At 48.3% G+C, this 19,764-nt stretch overlaps 1 protein-coding gene across 2 annotated transcripts; it reads left to right on the top strand.

The window, feature by feature from the left end:
• The first annotated feature begins 864 nt into the window (after window positions 1–864).
• Window positions 865–8,457, top strand: LOC118087994 (dispanin subfamily A member 2b-like). Of its 2 annotated transcripts, XM_088672519.1 has the most exons (3): window positions 865–1,270; window positions 1,349–1,506; window positions 6,355–8,457. In XM_088672519.1, the coding sequence occupies exons 1-3, from the start codon at window positions 1,156–1,158 to the stop codon at window positions 6,523–6,525; spliced, it is 444 nt and encodes a 147-aa protein (XP_088528645.1). In that variant the 5' UTR covers window positions 865–1,155; the 3' UTR covers window positions 6,526–8,457. The 2 variants fall into 2 exon arrangements, with proteins under 2 accessions (XP_088528645.1, XP_034977027.1); XM_035121136.3 differs by having other exon boundaries at window positions 905–1,506.
• The last annotated feature ends 11,307 nt before the right edge of the window (window positions 8,458–19,764 follow it).

Genomic DNA, 19,764 nt, shown 5'->3' with positions numbered 1-19,764 from the left:
AGTTGCGGGCAGGCGGCATGCCAAATGTCACACACACCCCTTAGCGAAGACACCCTGGGCGGACTGCCCCCACCGCACCCCCCTTCCTCTGCCCCCGCCCCCCAACACCAGTATATTGTTCTTCCTAGGATGATGTGACTTCCAGCCAGTTGAGTTGGAGGAAAGCCACCACCACCCTCTTCCTAGATGCATCTTCAGTTGTCAATGTGGCCACACAATTCCCTCTTTCAGATGGTGGTGATGCTACTTAGCTGGGCTGGCTCTGGCCGTTAGCTATAGGGTTCATCCACGCTTCCACTTGCCCTGTGCCTAGAAAACAAGATTGGAGCAGTCTTTCCTTTTCAGACAACCCCCCCCCCTCTTTAGCGCTAAATTGGAGCAAACGTCGATGCAGAATGCAGAGAAAACCTGAATGGCTGCGTGCTCTCCTTGAGCCCCAAAGAGTGGTTTTCCCCAGGGAATAAATGATCAACGGGAAAATGCATAACCACTGTGGAAGCAAATCAGCCTCACTGCACACTGCTGTCTAATCTCCCTGCAAACAAATCAAGACAAATAGTCATAGACTAACCTCTGCATAACCCAATCAGGATGAATGCTCAAGAAACACCTGCAGGAGCTCAAGGGATAGATTCCTGTTCTTATTTTCAGCTGTAAAATGGGGAAGAGTGTGTTTGTATCTATGTATGAAGCAGCCCCTTTCACAGTGCCCTACTTCAAGAAGCCTTCACCCATATCACAGTATGTGAGTCTGCCTGCCTGCCTGTCTGCCTGTCTGCCTGTCTGTCTGGGTTGCTTGTTCTCTGCCTTATTCCACCCGCACATCTGCCTAGGCTCTGAGACACCATGAAGTCATCCTGTCCGAGAGCCAGGGCAATCAGTAAAGTGTTCATTAAGCAGACGGGCAGACCAACCAGCGTTATAAGGCAAGCGTCCAGCCATAGAGAAGATTTAGAGGGATTGGTTGGGCGCCACGAGAGGAGGAAGGCAAAAGGCACAGAGAGGATTAGAGGAGGTGAAAAGAAGAGAAGACGATACCCAGCAGCAAATCGGGGTGGCCATCAAGGAGGAACACGAAGAATTGAAAAAGGCAGAGAAACTGTACTTGGAGAACTGGGAAGAGCTGGAGGGGAAAGAGGGCAGTAGACTGGCAAAATGAGTGACCCAAACTATGAGAAGAAGTCCAGCAACTGGCCTGACCCTCAGGCTCCACCACCCTTCTCTGAAAATCAGCCCTTTGAGTCAGAGGCTGATCCGCTGGCACCTCCTGGTCAGCCTCCACCCGCCCCGGGCTATGGGTCAGGTCCCTCTATGCCACCTCTTTACCAAGCTTATTATGCCCCACCAGATACAGGAGTCTACCAAGGTTCGGATCAGACCCCGCAGGCCATCTACATTGTGCCTCCTCAGCCTACCAATGAACCCGAGCACCTGGGCTACTCTATCTTCACCATGCTGTGCTGCTTCCTACCTCTGGGCATCGCTGCTTTGATTTTCTCTATAAAGGTAAGAAACAAGAGAGGAAAAGTGAGTGGGGGGCATTATGCAGTGCTAGAATACAAGGGGGCAAAAGCGGCATGCCCCACTTAACTGTTACCTCTTGAGAACTATATTTTAGGAGACTTCAGGGCTGGCACTGATTGGGCTAAAACTGGCGTTCTGGGTGGAAGAGTTGAAGCTTGTGGCTTTCACTACGAGCCCTTCCCCCACAATGTCAAGGACTGTTATGATGTGCTACAGGCTAGGGAGTCCGGGCACAGAGTGGGTGGTGTTTGCAGACAGAGCAGGGTTGCCAAGCCAAGGTGCATGTTTACTCTTCCAAAGTAGCTCCTGGTGGGGCAGGAAATCAGAAAAAGAGTCTCCTGGCAACTTAAAGCTGGGCAGGTGGGTATGGGTATTATGAAATAATATTGGGGAACACTGGGTATTAAGAGTGCTAACATAAATCGTATACCCCAGTTTCCCAGTGGCCCTTCAAAGTACGCTTCACGCAGAGTTTATAGAAAAACAAAATGCGCAAACAGAAGTTGACTTGGCTAAAATACACCACCAAGAGTTTAAAGACCAACCTAGCATGAAACCCCCGACTAGCAGTATACCGTTTAAAGTATACAGAAGAAAAACAAAAGGTTGGCTTTCCCCAACAGAAAAACAAACGGACTCAGAAGAGACTTTAAACTAAAGATAAACACTCTATCTCACAGCAACTTTACATACCCACATTCCAACCCTTCAAACCTCCCACCATACTACCACACAAAGGTAGTAGAGGCCCACGCCTGTGAGCAATTAAACAGAAATTACCGGCACCTGTTTTTCTTAAACAGACAGTATTGACATTAGACTGGCTCAAAGGCAACTTTGATTATTCAAGAAACCCAACAATGGGTTGGTGGCATCCATTTTCGTGGACTAGACTGCAGTAGTCTTCAACCTTGGGTCCCCAGATGTCGTTGGACTACAACTCCCATCAACTCCAGCCAGTTTAGTCAATGGTCAAGGATGATGGGAACTGTAATCCACCAATATATGTGCACCCAAGGTTGAAGAGCAGTGAGCAAGAGCCTCCTTCCTAGTTTAAGCTGTAAAAGGTAAAGGGTAAAGGGACCCCTGACCATTAGGTCCAGTCGTGACCGACTCTGGGGTTGCGCGCTCATCTCACATTATTGGCCGAGGGAGCCGGCGTACAGCTTCCAGGTCATGTGGCCAGCATGACAAAGCCGCTTTCTGGCAAACCAGAGCAGCACATGGAAACGCCGTTTACCTTCCCGCTGTAGCGGTTCCTATTTATCTACTTGCATTTTTACGTGCTTTCGAACTGCTAGGTTGGCAGGAGCTGGGACCAAGCAACGGGAGCTCACCCCGTCACAGGGATTCGAACCGCCGACCTTCTGATCAGCAAGCCCTAGGCTCAGTGGTTTAACCACAGCACCACCTGGGTCCTTCCAAGTTTAAGCTGAGCCACCACTAAATTCTAACATCTAAGCGTTCTTTTGGGTGTTAGCTTTGCCTGAGTTTTGCTGCTATGGATGGAGTCGTTTACTGCAGCTGGGAATGCGGTCGAATCAGATGCCCATTTCCTAAGTGGTAGTGGATTGCAGCTGAACATCCTCTCAAACAGTTATGAGAATTGCACCCCTTCCTTCCATCTTTGCAGCGGTGGCTGTCTGGTTCTCCACTTGACATCATGTTATAGATCAGGGGTCCCCAGACTACGGCCCGTGGGCCAGATGCGGCCCAATTGGCCTCCCAATCCGGCCCGCGATGACCCCTGCCGCCCGCTGCCGCCGCCTGCTCTTGCAGCACGCTGCGGCGCCATTCCAGATCTGAAAAAAATCGCCGACAATTGTTTCTGCGCATGCGTATGGGCCTCTCCCGACCCAGAAGAGGTCATTTCCGGTGCGCTTCTGGGCCGGGGGAGGTGCACTTCCGGGTCGGGGAGGCCCATACGCATGCGCACAAACAATTTTCGGCGATTTTTTTCGGCCTGGAAGCGCGCCACCGCGCCAGTAAATGGGTGTGCGCATGCGCACTGACGCACACTCCCCCACCCTCCAGCCCACTGCGCGCGCACTCCCCCGCACTCCAGCCCAAAGGCGGGTAAGTCTGGGGACCCCTGTTATAGATTATTATTAGTAAGACATCTGAAGGCAGCCCGTTTTATGTTTGGATTTTTATTATACTTTTATGTGTGTTGGAAGCCACCAGAGAGGCTGGGGCAACCCAGCCAGATTGGTGGGGTATTATTATTATTATTATTATTATTATTATTATTATTATTATTACCACTACCCAATAACCTAAGGCAGAATGTGGAACATTATCACTTAATATGTGGGTGTCTGTGTTGCCCTACTGGGGGTTCAAAGGAATAGCAGCTGGGTGTTGCAACTGATAGGAAGAACAAAACCGTAACCCATGCTGCACTGCAAAGCAAATAGATCGACACAATGGAAGGAACTTTTAATCACCAGTCCCTTACCTTGACAGTCCTTGGAAACAGATAGCAGATGGCCTGTTTGAACTGGTAAATCAACACTATTTGGTTGGAGAAGCGTAGAACCTTGACTGATCCTACTAGCAGTAGCATTGTTGCACAACTGATGGGTATGTTTGATCATTGTGGCGATCCAGATAAGCTTGTGGCTGATGATGCAACCAAGTTTGTGGCAGCATAAATCTCAGTTGTTTCAAACTGATGTGACTTGGGGGGGGGGGTAGTTGCCTCTTCAGATTACCCGGAGCTTCTTTTTTTGTTTGTTTTTTTGTAACTGGCAAACCTCAGTAACCACATTTACAACTGGAAAAGTGGGTTGATGTCATACGTGGAGAATAAAAGGAACAGCAGCCTTGGGGGAGAATTAATTAATTAGATAATCCGTACATCGTTACTCTGAATCCTATATAATAATATGCAAGTGTCTCTGCATCCAGATTCCCTGTGTCCCGTTTTCCGCGCTACTGAGCATGTGCCCCAGGGACACAGGGATTGGACGCAGAGACTGCACGCACTCACACACACACACTCTCCCCTCCCCACCCCACCCCCCACCCCTCTGCCCTGCACTGGTTCAATAAGCAGTTAAAACAGAGGCCATCAGGTGGAAGGCAGGAGCAGGCAGCAAGGCTCCTAAGCAGGGCAGGCCCTCTCTCAACGTGCCCAAGGGCCTGAGGAGGAAGCCGGGATGACCAAAAAATCGGGGCCCTGGCTTCTCCTCACTAACAGGCCCGAAATTGAGGCCCAAACAGCACAAGCAACCGGGAGACCCCCGCTGGGCCGGAACGGCCAGTAAAGGGAGGCCACCAAATGCTCAGCGCCAACCGCGGGAACCTCAGAAAGCGCCGGGGTGGGCACAAGCCCCTCGGACGGCAAAGCTCCCTCCCGGACGCAGCAGGTGACTGAAAAACAGCCGCAGAGGCCAACAAAAGTAGCGGGAGCCACCCCCACCCCGAAAAACTGGGCATACACCCCGGAGCAGCCGCCTGGGCCGTCCAAGAGCCAGAATTCGGCCACTGGGCCCTGGCAGCAGCAGCGCTATTGACGGGGGGGAATTAGGAACCAAACGGCAGGCGCAAAAGTGCGCGAAAACAGGGTGGGGAGGGATCCGCACTCCAATCACAAGCTTCGGTGGGGGTAAAGGAAGAAATACCCCCCGCACCCCCAGCTGAGCCCGGGCTGTAAAGGTAAAAAAAGGGGGGGACTTTGGCTTGGGGCTTGGGAATGGGGGGGGGAGAGAGAATTAGGGATAAATTAAGGATCAAAGGGAGGGGGGAAGGAACAATCAATTAGACAAGGAATAAAAGCCCCACACACGCCGCTGCCACCGAAAAAGGCTGAATGTTCTAGCGCCCGTTTATTAAACGGGCTGAATGGCACTAGTAAGTCAATAATGTCCAAATTGCTGATGAATAGATCTCATCAGTGCACAGACCGTTTTTGCAGAAACCCAAAGGACTGTCCAGTTCTGAGACTCAGTCACAGCATACAGCCCAAGCTCTGAGTCTTTTTGTGCTCTGCTAGGTTCCAGTCTTAAACCATCTGGCTAGGAACATAGGAAACTGCCTTGTCCTGAGTCAGGCCATTGGTCTATCCAGCTCAATATTCCCCATACTGACTGCCAGAGGCTCTCCAGCGTTTCAGGCTCTATCACAGCCCTACCTGGAAATGCCGGGGACTGGAGCTGGGACCTTCTGCATGCCAAGCAGATGTACGGCCACGGAGCAATGACTCTTCCCCTAAATTATGGGTAGGTGCAAATTATTATTGGTTGTGTTTGTGGTTACTACTACTACCAGGGCTGGATTTAGGTTTGATGAGGCCCTAAGCTACTGAAGGAAATGAGGCCTTCGATATGTCCAGCTGTCCTTTGTCAACAACACATTGTTGCTGTTTTTTTGTGTTGAATATGTGCTATATGGTAATTTATGGACCTAATAGGTATCTAAAGCCATTTGCACATGTTGCCATGCAACTAGTCCATGCAGAAATGCATATAAACTAAGGCTGCCAGTTGTTTGGACATTACCGGGATTTTAAAGGCAGAATTGACGTCTGGGGGCAGGGTCTAAAATACGGAGCTTTGTTCTGGGATCTTAGGCAAGTCAGTCGCATTGATTTCCTTTAAAAGGCTCAACCATTTTGGGGGTATCTTGGTTTTTACTTGTTGAAATATGGGAACCCTATAAGCCAGCCTACAGGTTTATGGACGTTCATATAATCACGAAGATAATTTGTTGGCTATTGGTTAGTGCCTCACAGCCTGAGACAAAAGGATTGTTTGCTAGCCACCACCCATTCCTAGAGACAAGGTCTCTAGTTGCATTTTTTCATGGATTTTCTCTCTTCTTCCCCAGACTCGCGATGCCAACCTTGCTGGAAACGGAACAGCCGCTCGGCAGCATTCCCGGACAGCGATGTTCTTGTCCCACCTGGCAGTTGGGATGGGGCTTATGCTCCTAATTCTGTATATCGTCTTAACAGTGATTATGTTTAAGGCAAGAAATACTGAGCTACAAAACCCTTGAAGATGTGTGACATGGCATTCATATCCTAAAAGATCTCCCCGTCTCTCCATCCTACCCCGACGCACAGAGAAATTCTCCTCTGATGTCATGCCCTTTTGAATCAGACACAAAATAAATAAATAGAGATGTGGTACAGGCTGGTTCACACACAGAGACACACACATATCATGAAATGTCTATGCGCTTCACTCAAGGACCAACAGAAGATGTGAACTGCATAGGACTGCATTTGAGGTGACATCAGGTGATATGAATGTTCTTTCTGGTAGATTGGGATGGGGGTGTGTGGCTGTGCACATCAAGAGATGGGCACTGTGTGTGATCCAGCTGCACCATAACACAAACTTCCCAAACCAAACCAGGAAGAGGAAAACCGATCAGCACTGAGGATCAAATGCACTGAAACATCTGATGCCTGGAGATTGCCTATAGTCATTTTGATTTTATACACACACACACACACACTGCTTTTTTCTGGGGGTACACAGAGGTTCACATACCGCTAAACATTTTTTGAATCTTTGTACTTTTGTCCATTTACTATATTTATTTCCCCCGATTTGAACTATAAAATGATGATATTTGTGAGTCAAAATGAGAGTGCCCCTAAACATTTTTTTAGGAAATAAGCACTGTGTGTACACACACACACACACACACACACACTAAAGTGAATCAATTAATACCAGAAATGAATCAACATAAAATGGCAAAATTTCAAAATGAATCATATTGGATATACATTTACGGAGTAAATGAATACATAAACCAGTGCTAACTACACTTGGAAACAGGGGGGAGGATCCTGCAAACCCACCCATCTCCTGTCTCTCAGCGACAGTGCCATGATCCACAACAGCAGACCCTCACCGTGGAGCATCGAGCAACTTCCGCTCTTGCCCTGCTAAAATCCTCATCGGCACATAATACACACGCTGCAAAACCACTGCATTGATCTACCATTGCCAATGATAACACCATGAAATGGGTTCAGATCTCCTCCTCTCCAGCCTACATTCCCTCTCCCTCTCTTTCCCCCACCCCCACCCCGATTTCCTTCCCATTTCAGATTTCTTTCTTTGGAGTACCAGACTTCCTCATCTTCTCCTGGGCTGTTCCCAGTCCTTCTGCCACCACACCCTTTGCACCCCCGGGTAAAGACGGCTCTGTCTCCCACCCAGGCTCTCCGGTATTTTGCAGGCAAAACCTGGGGCATGTGGCTGTCGCTTGAAATCTCGTACCACAAATTGATGCTCTCTTGCCCCATTACGCAGGACTTTGTTTCAGTGGTGGCTGCTCCATTAGTGTGAGTGGAGCAGTGCCCTCCTAACCATAGTTTGCCCTTGGCCAGTACCCACCTGCCTGCCTTGCTACTTACATCCAGCCAAGGGGGTTGGTTGCGCTCATTATTGGCTCTCTCCCCTATTAACCTCAGCATTGCTCTTGAATGGAGAGGATGGGGCAGACAAAACTAGAATTAGTTGGCTCTGCCTCACATTAGCTGTGGCTCTGACTGTCATTGCCTCTGGTGCCCCCTGCTGTTGGACTCCCTGCTGCCTACCCTATCAACCGCAATGGGCACCAGCCCCCTGCTTTGTTTTGTCTGCCCCAGTGTTCATTAAAGCTGCTGCAGCATGTTTTCAATGCATAGAAGCTGGTTGTGCTTTTGGTGAAAATATATGCTAGATGGACAAATTTGCCTTAAAGATTCGTGATCAGCCTTGTCGCCAGCATGTGACTTGGAAGCCCGTGTGCACTACATAATCAGGTGCCTTATTGTGACTTTTGACTCCGCTCATCCTCCTCTCCTTGGATGCGATTGTCTTGTGATAATGTTTTGTAAGCTGCTTTGAGAGCCACTTTGGGCAATGTAAATAAATATTGAAATTGTGGGAGATAAACTATCACCACTCTCCCAAAGTCATGTCTTCAGCTTTGTCCCTAAGAGTTTTTTTTAAAAAAAGAGTAAGAGTGTTTTGCCACCTCATGAGAAGAGAAGACTCCCTGGAAAAGACCCTGATGTTGGGAAAGATTGAGGGCACTAGGAGAAGGGGACGACAGAGGGCGAGATGGTTGGACAGTGTTCTCGAAGCTACGAACATGAGTTTGACCAAACTGCGGGAGGCAGTGCAAGACAGGAGTGCCTGGCGTGCTCTGGTCCATGGGGTCACGAAGAGTCAGACACAACTAAACGACTAAACAACAAGAGTGTAAGAGTAAAAAGAAAAAGAACAGAACAGAAATATAAAACAGAATGACATCAAACAAATGTTGTAAGTAGGAAGGGGGATCTTCTTGTCCTAAACTTGTAGCCCCAGGGCTGAGGAACTTCAGGCTTACAGACCAAATGCGGCCCTCTAAACCTCCCAAGGTGGCCCTTGGGACTCTTCCCACACCTCACCCAGCTTCCTAGTCGGACCCCAGCTCACAAGTCCTCTATCACACTCTCCTCAAAGGCTTTTGCTTGGTTCCTATGTGTCTTTGAACTCTGACGGTGCCTCTCGTTTATCTAGATTAGTGTTAGTTCTCCAGCTGTTTTTGGACTACAGTTCCCATCATCCCTGACTGCTGCTCCTGCTAGCTAGGGATGATGGGAGTTGCAGTCCAAAAACAAATGAGGGTGAATAGCTTAAGTCAGGCATCCCCAAACTGCGGCCCTCCAGATGTTTTGGCCTACAACTCCCATGATCCCTAGCTAACAGGACCAGTGGTCGGGGAAGATGGGAATTGTAGTCCAAAACACCTGGAGGGCCAAAGTTTGGGGATGTCTGGCTTAAGTCATCTATCAATCCTGGATGAGTCAATAAACAGGTTGTCTCTGGAAAGTGCCTTCAGATTCCAGGGGCATTTCTGATCAGAAATATGGCGGGAGCTGCGAAACGGACTGAAATATACTCGGAGTCGAGAGTGAATTTTATGCTCTTTATTCAGCTCGTAGTCATCAAGGAGAAGAAGAGGAGAGAAAGGCTCTTTCCCCAAAACCATCTGCTTATATACATTATTTACACAATGGGCCTTGCGTGATAGGCTACTTCAGGGCTACACCTGTGGGCCAATCAGGTTGTAGATTGACTTCTGTCCTGCTTGGCAGGGGGTTGAACTGGATGGCCCTTGTGGTCTCGTCCAACTCTATGATTCTATGATTCTATGCAGCCTGATTGGCTGCTCCTGCAGGCCAATCAGGTTGCTGATTCACTTCCACCTGGAGTTGGATTGGGTGGCTCCTGCGGACCAATCAGACTGCTGATTCTGGATCCTATTGTTCTAGGATTCAGCTCAGTACATCAGTGTTTCTCAACCTTTTTTGGGCCACGGCACACTTGTTGCATGAAAAAAATCACGAGGCACACCAACTCTGTGCCGCCCTATAGGTACGCGACGCCTTTTCCTCGGGAGGAGACCGTTGCCTATTGTTCTCGCCTTCCTGCCCCCCTCTTCCCACCACCACTGAAGTTGTGCGACAGACACCCTCGCTGCTTTGTGTGTGAACCTGGGCGACTGGCATGTGTGTGTGGATGGATGTGAGTGTGCGCGCACATGAAGGGGAGGGGGCAGCTGGAGCGCAATGCGCGCTGCTGACGCCGGGCCGGCTTGGGCCCGCCGGGGAGCGAGCGGAGAGGGGAAAGAGGCCGCGCCGGTGCTGCTCAGCCTCGGCGCCCGCCTTCTTCTCAGCAGCCGCCGCTTCTTCTCCGAGCCCCGTGGCCTCCGGCCTCCGCAAGGTGATGGGCCTCGAAGTGCAGCCCCCTCCGCCACCACCACCACCACCGAGCTCCCACCGCCTGAGGCGAGGGAGCGACAGCCACAGACGAGGCTGAGGAAAGCCAGGCGAGAGAAGGGATGGGATCTCGGCCGCCGCAACTGCCGCCTTGCCGGGGACGCTGAGAGGGGGAGCTGCGGGAGGAGGGGCTGCGGCGAGGCGGGCGGGCGGCTGGCCCCCGCCTGCCTGCTATTGATCGCCCCTTCCCGTCCGATCGCACTGGAGACTCGAGCTCTGCTGGAGATCTGGGGGGAGGAGGACGTGCAGAGCGCCCTGGACGGCAACTTTTGCAACAGCCATGTGTACCGGGACGTGGCTTGCCGCCTGGCCGAGCTACAAATCGCCCTTCTCATCGCCGCACGTGGTGGCACAGCAGCCCGCGTCTCGCGGCACAGTAGTGTGCCGCGGAACAGCGGTTGAGAAACGCTGCAGTACATAACACGGACACTTCAAATGGCAGCGATATTGCAAGTCCCAGTGACAATCAACAGATTGTTGGCACTTGCAAAGCACAGAGTTTGGCAGGGGGTGCCAATCAGCCAATTGATAATGCTTGTAAGCCTCCCGTGGCCCAGCCATGTCTTCCCCTCCACAACTTCATAGCAGAATGGGTGCTGGTAGCCTGGCTAAAACAGCCTTGAATGTCAAATATGGAGGCCTGTCCAGCCTAATTACACCATAGCTGCCAAGTTATCCCTTTTTTACAGGGATTTTCCCTTATGCTGAATAGGCTTCCTCGCGAGAAAAGCGAAAACTTGGCAGCTATGAATTACACCCATGGGCCAGAGTTTCCCCACCCTTTGGGGATTTTATTTTTAAACCCTCAGCCTCCTTTTAAGGCAGGAGAAATATAGCAACAATTCGTGAACTTTGTCCACTTCCCAAAGGCTAATACAATATTCACCAGGGCCATGTGAATGCAGCCTTATGGCCCAGTGATCTGACTTGGTATAAAGCAGTTTCCTGTGTTCCTAAGATCTACATCTCCTGCGAGTCCATATTGATTAGCTCGTTTCCATGCACATTATTATAGACGGGTCCAGCCCATCTTAAGTTCACAAATCCCCACTGTAAAATCCCTTTCCTGTGCAGGGGTCCAGGGACAAGTTAGCATGAGCGTGGAAACAGCTCAGCCTCGAAAGCAAACTCGGTTCAAGTCATATGGTGTTACAGTAATTTGAGCAAGCTGCAATTATGCCATTCGCACCCTAGTTAGCACATGGGGAGACGGTGGGACTTTCCCAACAAGCAGTATCTGATAAACTAAAATGTTGACATTTCCTGCTTCCTGCTAGGAGATGAAGCTAAGGTTTTCCCAACAACCCACTTCCTCTAGACACATCTTTGGCTTTGTATACACCATATATTTAAAGCACATTCACCGCCCACCAGAAATCCTGGGGACTGCAGTTTAGCCCTTACAGTTCCCAGTTTCCTTAGCAAACTACAGCTTCCAGGTCTTGGGGGGGGGGTGCCTTTAAATGCATGATGCATGCAGCCTAAATGAGGGAGTAACCACAGGCTCAGGGAAACTGGCAAACCATCATAGGTCTTATGCGCTGCTCACTTCTCCTATGTGATGAGTGTTGCTCCCCTGCACTTTTGTTACCTTGGCAAATGTGAGCCTGAGCACCTGGTTCGAATCTCAGTTCTGCCAATAGCTCCAGGCACTCTTTCTCTTAGACTTAGTCACTGCATCTGCATCACGGGGTGGCTATAAGGGTTGCAGCAAGATTCTGCATGCAGAGCTCTTTGAGCAAAAGGATACACAAATGTGGAAATACCACAAAGGCAAGAACCTTGGTTCCTCTTTGCTTTCTGGAAAGTGAGGGGAACCTTTTTCAGCCCAAAGGTCACATACCCTTCTGGACACCCCTCTAGTTGTAGGAGGTGCCTGGGGCAAAAGGGTATGGGGCAACCAATGTAAGTTTTACCTTTGACTAGTAAGCGTCCCCATCCCTGCTTCATTCCATCTGGACACCCCTTTCTAGGGCTCTTGACTCATAGAATCACAAAGTTGGAAGGGACCCTTAGGATCTTCTAGTTCAACCCCCTGCCATGCTGGAATATGCAGCTGTCCCTTACGGGGATCGAACCTGCAACCTCGGCCTTATATCAGCATCTTTTCCTGAAAAATCTGCCCCTTGTTTTAAGACTCCTACATCCTCCAAGGAACTGAAATTTTAGTCTCGCATCAGACCTGTGAGGCAGGTTATGTGGAAAGATAGGGTCTTGCTTAGGGTAGCAAGGGCCTTCTGCCAGTTCTCTCACTGCAAGAAGTGAGGTTACAGGGAACCAGGCACAGGGCCTTCTCGGTAGCGGCGCCCGCCCTGTGGAATGCCCTCTCATCAGATGTCAAGGAAATAAACAACTATCTGACTTTTAGAAGACATCTGAAGGCAGCCCTGTTTAGGGAAGTTTTTAATGTTTGATGTTTTATCGTGTTTTTAATATTCTGTTGGAAGCCGCCCAGAGTGGCTGGGGAAACCCAGCCAGATGGGTGGGATATAAATAATAATTATAATTATTAGGAAGAACTTAGGAAGAACATTAGGAAGAACTTCCTGACAGTGAGAGCTGTTCGGCAGTGGAATTTGCTGCCAAGGAGTGTGGTGGAGTCTCCTTCTTTGGAGGTCTTTAAGCAGAGGCTTGACAGCCATCTGTCAGGAATGCTTTGATGGTGTTTCCTGCTTGGCAGGGGGTTGGACTGGATGGCCCTTGTGGTCTCTTCCAACTCTATGATTCTATGATTCTATGATTCTATGATTCTATGATTCTATGATTCTATGATTCTATGAATTATAGCAATCAGCAGCTATCCCTGTTACATGTCATCCACACAACACTGGCAAAACACCAGTGATCACATAGCAGCCATGTTTGCCAATAGCTTGCACTGCTGCCTGCCACAAGTTTCTTGGAGAATATGCAAGCAATTGATTACACACCCATGCTGTGCTATGCTCTCCATTCAGTACAAGCATTTCTGTATTTCCCTAAAGTGTTTGGCAGCAGCAATCTCAGTGGCATGTCTGCAGCTGCCACTGTACTCACAGCTAACTTGACCTTGGCAGACATCTTCTGCTTTCATGCAAGTCAAGTCATTATATTTATAGCAGGATTAGGCTGGCCATGTGTCCTATTTTACAGAGGGTAATCCTCTATTTTTAGGGACGCGGGTGGCACTGTGGGTTAAACCACAGAGCCTAGGGCTTGCCGATCAGAAGATCGGCGGTTCGAATCCCCACGACGGGGTGAGCTCCCTTTGCTCGGTCCCAGCTCCTGCCAACCTAGCAGTTCGAAAGCACGTCAAAGTGCAAGTAGATAAATAGGTACCGCTACAGCAGGGAGGTAAACGGCGTTTCCGTGTGCTATCTGGTTCTCCAGAAGCGGCTTAGTCATGCTGGCCACATGACCTGGAAGCTGTACGCCGGCTCCCTCGGCCAGTAAAGCAAGATGAGCGCCGCAACCCCAGAGTCGGTCACGACTGGACCTAATGGTCAGGGGTCCCTTTACCTTTACCTTTAATCCTCTATTTGCAGAAGTATTTTAAGGGCTGCGAGGTCCAAGTCTGGTTTTAAAGATAAAGAACTGTGTGCACACTTTTAAAGCAGGCATGTCCAACAGGTGATCTACCGGTAGATCACTGGACATCTGTGGTAGATCACTGGCTCCCCACAAAGAAGCTCAACAACCTTAGCTCCCCTAAAAAAAAGCTCAACATTTTAGCCCTGCACCCAAAAAAACCAGGGCTTTCCTCCTCCATAAAGAAAGCTCCACAACTTTGACCTGAACCTGCCCTGATTTAAAGCATGCGTAAAGCACATCCCTCCCTCCAAAGAATGCTGGGAACTGTAGTTTGTTATGGGTGCTGGGGATTGTAGCTCTGTGTATGATAAACTACAGTTCCCAGGATTCTTGGAAGGGAGGGTGCTGTTTTAAATGTACTTTAAATGTATGGTGTATACATAGCCAAAGGACCCTAAGGAGGGAGATCAGAGGCCTTGAAGGTGCCAATCAACAGCTCCTGGACTAGGCTCCCAGGTCATCTGATCATAGTCTTTCCCATTCTGATGACCACCTGCCATGGATGTTTTGGCTGAGATTCCTGCATAACAGGGGGTTAGACTAGATGACCCTTGGGTACATTACAACTCTATGATTCGATGAGGAGATGCATTGCATTTCTACTGTATTTAAATCAAATGATATTTCTAAATTTGCATTTAGAAATAACACATGCAAAGTTTGTGCAGAGTTGTGTCCTTGTTTTGAAGGACAACGTAGAAGAGGGTCCTTAAATCAGGTCAAGTGGCTTTGGAAGCCCAACAAATGTTGGACAATCAGCAGCTATGGGGACTTGCAGCTGATGAGCCCAACTTGAACCACCGGTTTGACAGCTTAGCCCATGGGTTATGTGGACTGGTAAAGTTAAATGACCCCTGGATGGTTAAGTCCAGTCAAAGGTGATCATGGCCGAAGAAGCCAGCATTTGTCCACAGACAGCTTTCCGGGTCATGTGGCCAGTGTGACTAAACTGCTTCTGGCGCAACAGGACACCATGATGGAAACCAGAGCGCACGGAAACGCCGTTTACCTTCCCGCTGCAGTGGTACCTATTTATCTACTTGCACTGGCGTGCTTTTGAACTGCTAGGTTGGCAGGAGCTGGGACAGAGCATCTAGAGCTCACCCCGTCAAGCAGATTTGAACTGTCGACCTTCTGAGCAGCCACCCACACTGTGGATTGGTCCTCCCTTCGGACTGAAGGTCTGGCCTTGTGTAGTGATGCAAGCAGTGACTCAATGAGCAGCCTTGAGCTCGTCGCCTTGAGAACAATTTGGCCATGTACAATGCAAGGAAAGTCACAAGGCCAGGAAACAAAATTCCAGAAAGAAAGATAGCAATGTATGGCATATTAACTGGCTCGGGTCCAGGGTGCAGTGATAATCTATGAAATATAGGAGAGTTGAAACCTACTGACGGCTGCGTTCATATCTGCCTTCCTGTTGACACATGATACAACAGAGTGAGCTTCAAGGCAGAGAAGTGATTTGAGACCAGAACAAAAGCCTTTGTGGTGCAGTGGTTAGAGTTCAGGACTAGGATCCAGGAGATGAGGGTTCAAATCCCCACTCAGCAACAAAGTTTAGTGGGCAACCATGAGCCAGTCACCATCTCCCAGCCTAACCAGGGTTGCTGTAAAGACAAAACGAGGAGGAGGGAAACCATGTATGCTGTTTTGAGATTTGTTTTGTTTCTTTGGTAACATATTTATTGAAAGTTCAAAAGGTACATAACTATATGTGCACCAAACATGGTGAGAGGTAAACAAAAAAGAGAAAAAGAGAAACAGAACCTATGAGGAAGAGAAAACAAAGCGGGGAGGGGGGAAACCCAAAGCTGTATATTTTACAAGGCTGTTATTGTACTTCACCAGATCTTAACCTACTACAGTATTTGTAAGATTGGATTCCAAATATCATTGAATTCGTCCATGGGAAGTCTGTGTTTATATGCAAGTTGTTCATATGTCGCGAGTTTGTATACGTAGGTCTTCAATCCAGTCATAGAAGGGAGTCGCATTTTTATTTTTCCAATTCATCAGGATCCGTCTTTTTGCTGTGGTCAGGGCACAGAGAGTCCACTTCTATTGTCCTTTTGTAAGGTTCCATGTGCTGGCTATATAATTCAAGAGGATATTTTGCTCTGTAAATGTAAGGTTGTTCCGTACAGTTCTATTGATGGTTCCAGTTACCTTCTGCCAAAAATCTTTCAATATGGGACAGTGAAAAAGCATATGTTTTAGAGAAGCATTATCCCTACTGCATCTCCAACAGTTAACCATGTATGCTGTCTTGAGCTCCTTGAAGGAAAGGTCTGGCTGAAATACTTCCCTCACTGCTTCCGCCACCGCCAATTAGGCATTCTACATATGCTCCTGGAATTTGAAATGCAGCTTTATTCAAGTCCCTTATCCAAGCTGTTGGTTACACATTTCACAACTCACAGACATGTGCTGTTCTCACTTATTCTATAGGGCTATAACTCAGCAGGAGAGCATCTGCTTTGCATGCAGAAGACCTCCAGTTTGATCCACAGCAACTCCATCTGGGGCAGGGAAAGAACCTGCCTGAAATCCTGGCGGGTGGCTGCCAGTCAGTGTAGACAGTATGAAGCTTGATGGACCAGGTGCCTGACTCGGTTACAAGGCAGCTTCCTACAGTATGTTCCTATCTATTATAATGAGTGAATGAATTAATAATCTGCCCTTTGCCAGCAGGTCTGAGCGTGGTAGGCGGCGACTTGAAATTCAGAATTGAAAACAGTGAAAAGCAAATCACAGGAATAGGATAGGCCCAGAAAACCTACATCTCAGGTGTCAAACGCCAGGGTAAAAGGGTGTATCTTCAGCATTCGCCAAAAGCTGTAAAGTGAAGAAGCCGAAAGTACCATTTCTCCAATGAAAATAGGAATGTCCTATTCAATAATAACAATAATATTTATACCAATAATATCTACCAATTTATAACAATATATACCAATTTATAACAATAACATTTATATATCTGACTGGTTTGCCCCAGCCACTCTGGGTGGCCTCCAACATATATAAAAACATTATAAAGATTTTTTTAAAAAAACTTCTCTATACAGGGCTGCCTTCATTTGGGGTCAGATAACCGCATAATCTCCACCGTTTCTCCAATGAAAATAGGGATTTCCTAAGGAAAAGCGGGAGATTCTGGGATCAAATAAAAAAGCAGGGCAGCTTCTGTAAATCCAGGACTTGCCCTGGAAAACAGGGGCATTTGGAGGGTCTTTGGGGAAGGAATTCTACAGTTTAGGGGCTGCCAAGAGAGAAGGCCCTCTCCCAGGTCACGAAGACCCGGCACTTCCGAGGGAAGGAGGCAGGTTTTCTGGTATGTGGGACCCAAGTCATTTAGGGCTTTAAGTCCTGGCATGAGCACCTTGAACTGGGCCTAGAAACGAATTGGAAGTCAATGCAGCTATTTTAGAACGGGGTTATACATGTGTACATGGGGTATTTTGCCATTGGTTACATGGCTCCCAGCCGGGCTCCTACCACAAGTTTGTAGCACGTGACCTGGAACAGAATCCCATTGGGCACACTGAGTAACAGTGGAGAAGGCAAACTGAACACTTTCACATCTCACATATACAAATTGTGTTTGTCTACGTTAATCCTTCAGCTTCCCTATCTCTCCTTCCTCTTTGTAAGGTCACCAGCTGATAAGCAGGGGTTGGGGAGGAGAGCCCTGTTCACCAGAGATTTCTGGCTCCAGCACAAGGCGAAGGGCTGTGAACATGCCAGAGGCAGCTCTGGACGCAAGGCTGGGGCATTTTAGTGCAAGGTCCTGTCAAGGTCCCTCAGGGGGGAAAGGAATGGCAGTGAAGAACCAGGAGGGAAAGGCCAGCCCACTAAGAGTTACTGAGAAAGGGGGGACGTGACAAGCCTCCGTTATTGTCTATGAACAAAATAAAAGCCACATTCACACCACCACCTTGAGGTCCCTTCCAACTCTGCAATTCTATGAGCGCAAATCCTAAAAAGGGCATGTGGTGTGGGCCTTCTGCTTATGTTTTTAAATATGCTGTAAATTGCTTGGAGATTTATTTATTTTCGCGTAAAATGCAACTGTAAAAGGAAAATTCCCGGGCTCACTTGGACTCCCAAACAAAGACACCAGCCAAGAAAATAGGAGCAAAACAGCAGCCTGTAGGCCTGATTTTTATTTAAAAGACTGTTGCAACAGAACTTCCACCCACCCCATAGAGGAAGCAGGAAGAAGCTTCCTCTTTTATCAGTTTTCCCTTTTCCCATAAACATCTCAGGTGAAGCATCATGTATACATCACAGATACATCATACATATGTCACAAACAGGGAGGGGTTTTCTGGAAGAAACTAGTTCGTCAGGTTTGCCCCCAACCTCCCTTGCCCACCACCATACGCCCATCAAGTGATACAATAGGGATATTTACAAGCTCCTGGTTTTCCCATCAGGAAAACTCCTTAGTCCTGACCGAGGACCTAATCCATTCCTGGGTGGTTTGCCATTGTCCATGAGATAACTGCCTGTCTGGCACCCATTTGCCAGGATGCCAGTGATTATCTCTTGTGCAAGAGGCTGCTGTATATGTGATCCCAGGTTTCAGGGATTATGCCTGCCCACATCCTAAACTCCCCCCTTGGTAACCATTCCTTTCCTGAACAGAACAAAGTTGGAATGGCGCAAATCCATACTGGAACGATTTTATATGACTTTCTAAAGTTTTCCCAGTGAGCCAGGCCCGGTACATACCGGTAGATACATTTATCAGTGAATTGTTATATTTGTTGAATAGAGATAGGGAAAAACTGTGATGAAGTGTTTTGTGGGGACATATGCAGGAGTGATTGTGTTGAGTTTGGTAGTCGGTGTGTGTGTATAATGTCTGCTGGAGGGGCAAACACCCCCCCCCCCAAAAAAAAAACCACCTTTACATAAATTCCTGTAACACAACTAACAGGTTTGAATTATATTATTATTATTATATTTCTATCAACATTAGTAGCTTATTAGTAGCTGCAAGGCAAACAATCCCTGGAAGGATGAGGAGAGTTGTACAATGCAAGAATGGTCTAAGTGAGGGCCAGCCCAAACATGAGGCAAATTGGGGCAACAGCCTTCGGGTGGCAGGATCGATAGGGGCAGCAGATCCGGCCTCCAAGGAATTCCCTGTCTCTTTCAAATCGGGAAGTGTAACATACCTCATGATGCACAGTGGGGTTTGTGTTTTTGGTTTGTCGGTTAAATAAAGCATTTAACGGGGTGGGGGGATGAGAAATCTCTTCAGATGCTAGCAGAGCTGCAGAAGTCGCTTGCCCTCACACTTCTCCCATTCTCCCACTCAATAACCACAAACCGAAAGTTGAAAGTTGAGAGGCATACTCAACTCCAAATCCCACGGAAAGGCTGATCACGTAGGACGCTTGCTGCGAGGTTATAGCAGTTTCCATTTGAGGTGGTTGTGGCTATCACAGCTGTGGTTGTTTACCAAAGCTTCGTGCCAGAGGAAGGGAAGTGGGACGAAATTTGATTCATTTTCCATTTAGGTCACATTCAAACCATGCCACAAACCCCCTATTAAAAGCATTTTAAACAGCCACAGCTTCCCACCCCACCCCCACCCCCAAAATAAAGAATTCCGGGAGCTGATCTTTGTTAAGGGTGCTGAGAGTTACCTTGTATTTTTATCTTGCCTTGAGATCTTGTGATAAAGGATGCTATATGAATCTGATAAATATAAGAAATAGGGCAACCGCTAGTCCCCTCATAGAACTACAGTTTCCAAAGTTGTTTCACAACCATTGTCTCTTCCCGAGGAACTCTGAGAACCATAGCTCTGTGAGGGGAATCAGGAGTCGCTGATGGGGGAGGGGTCGCTGTTGACAGTCCTTCATGGCTCAGATGCGCAG

The sequence above is a fragment of the Zootoca vivipara genome, chromosome 6, assembly GCF_965207765.1.
Source record: "Zootoca vivipara chromosome 6, rZooViv2.hap1.1, whole genome shotgun sequence".
Taxonomy (NCBI): Eukaryota; Metazoa; Chordata; class Lepidosauria; order Squamata; family Lacertidae; genus Zootoca; species Zootoca vivipara.
This window is presented reverse-complemented; position numbering and strand designations above follow the sequence as displayed.

Coding starts and splice junctions, on each gene's coding strand:
- LOC118087994 (XM_035121136.3), top strand. CDS start 1,156: ATGAGTGACCCAAACTATGAGAAGAAGTCCAGCAACTGGCCTGACCCT. Junction 1,507..6,354: donor CTTTGATTTTCTCTATAAAG/GTAAGAAACAAG, acceptor CTTCTTCCCCAG/ACTCGCGATGCCAACCTTGC.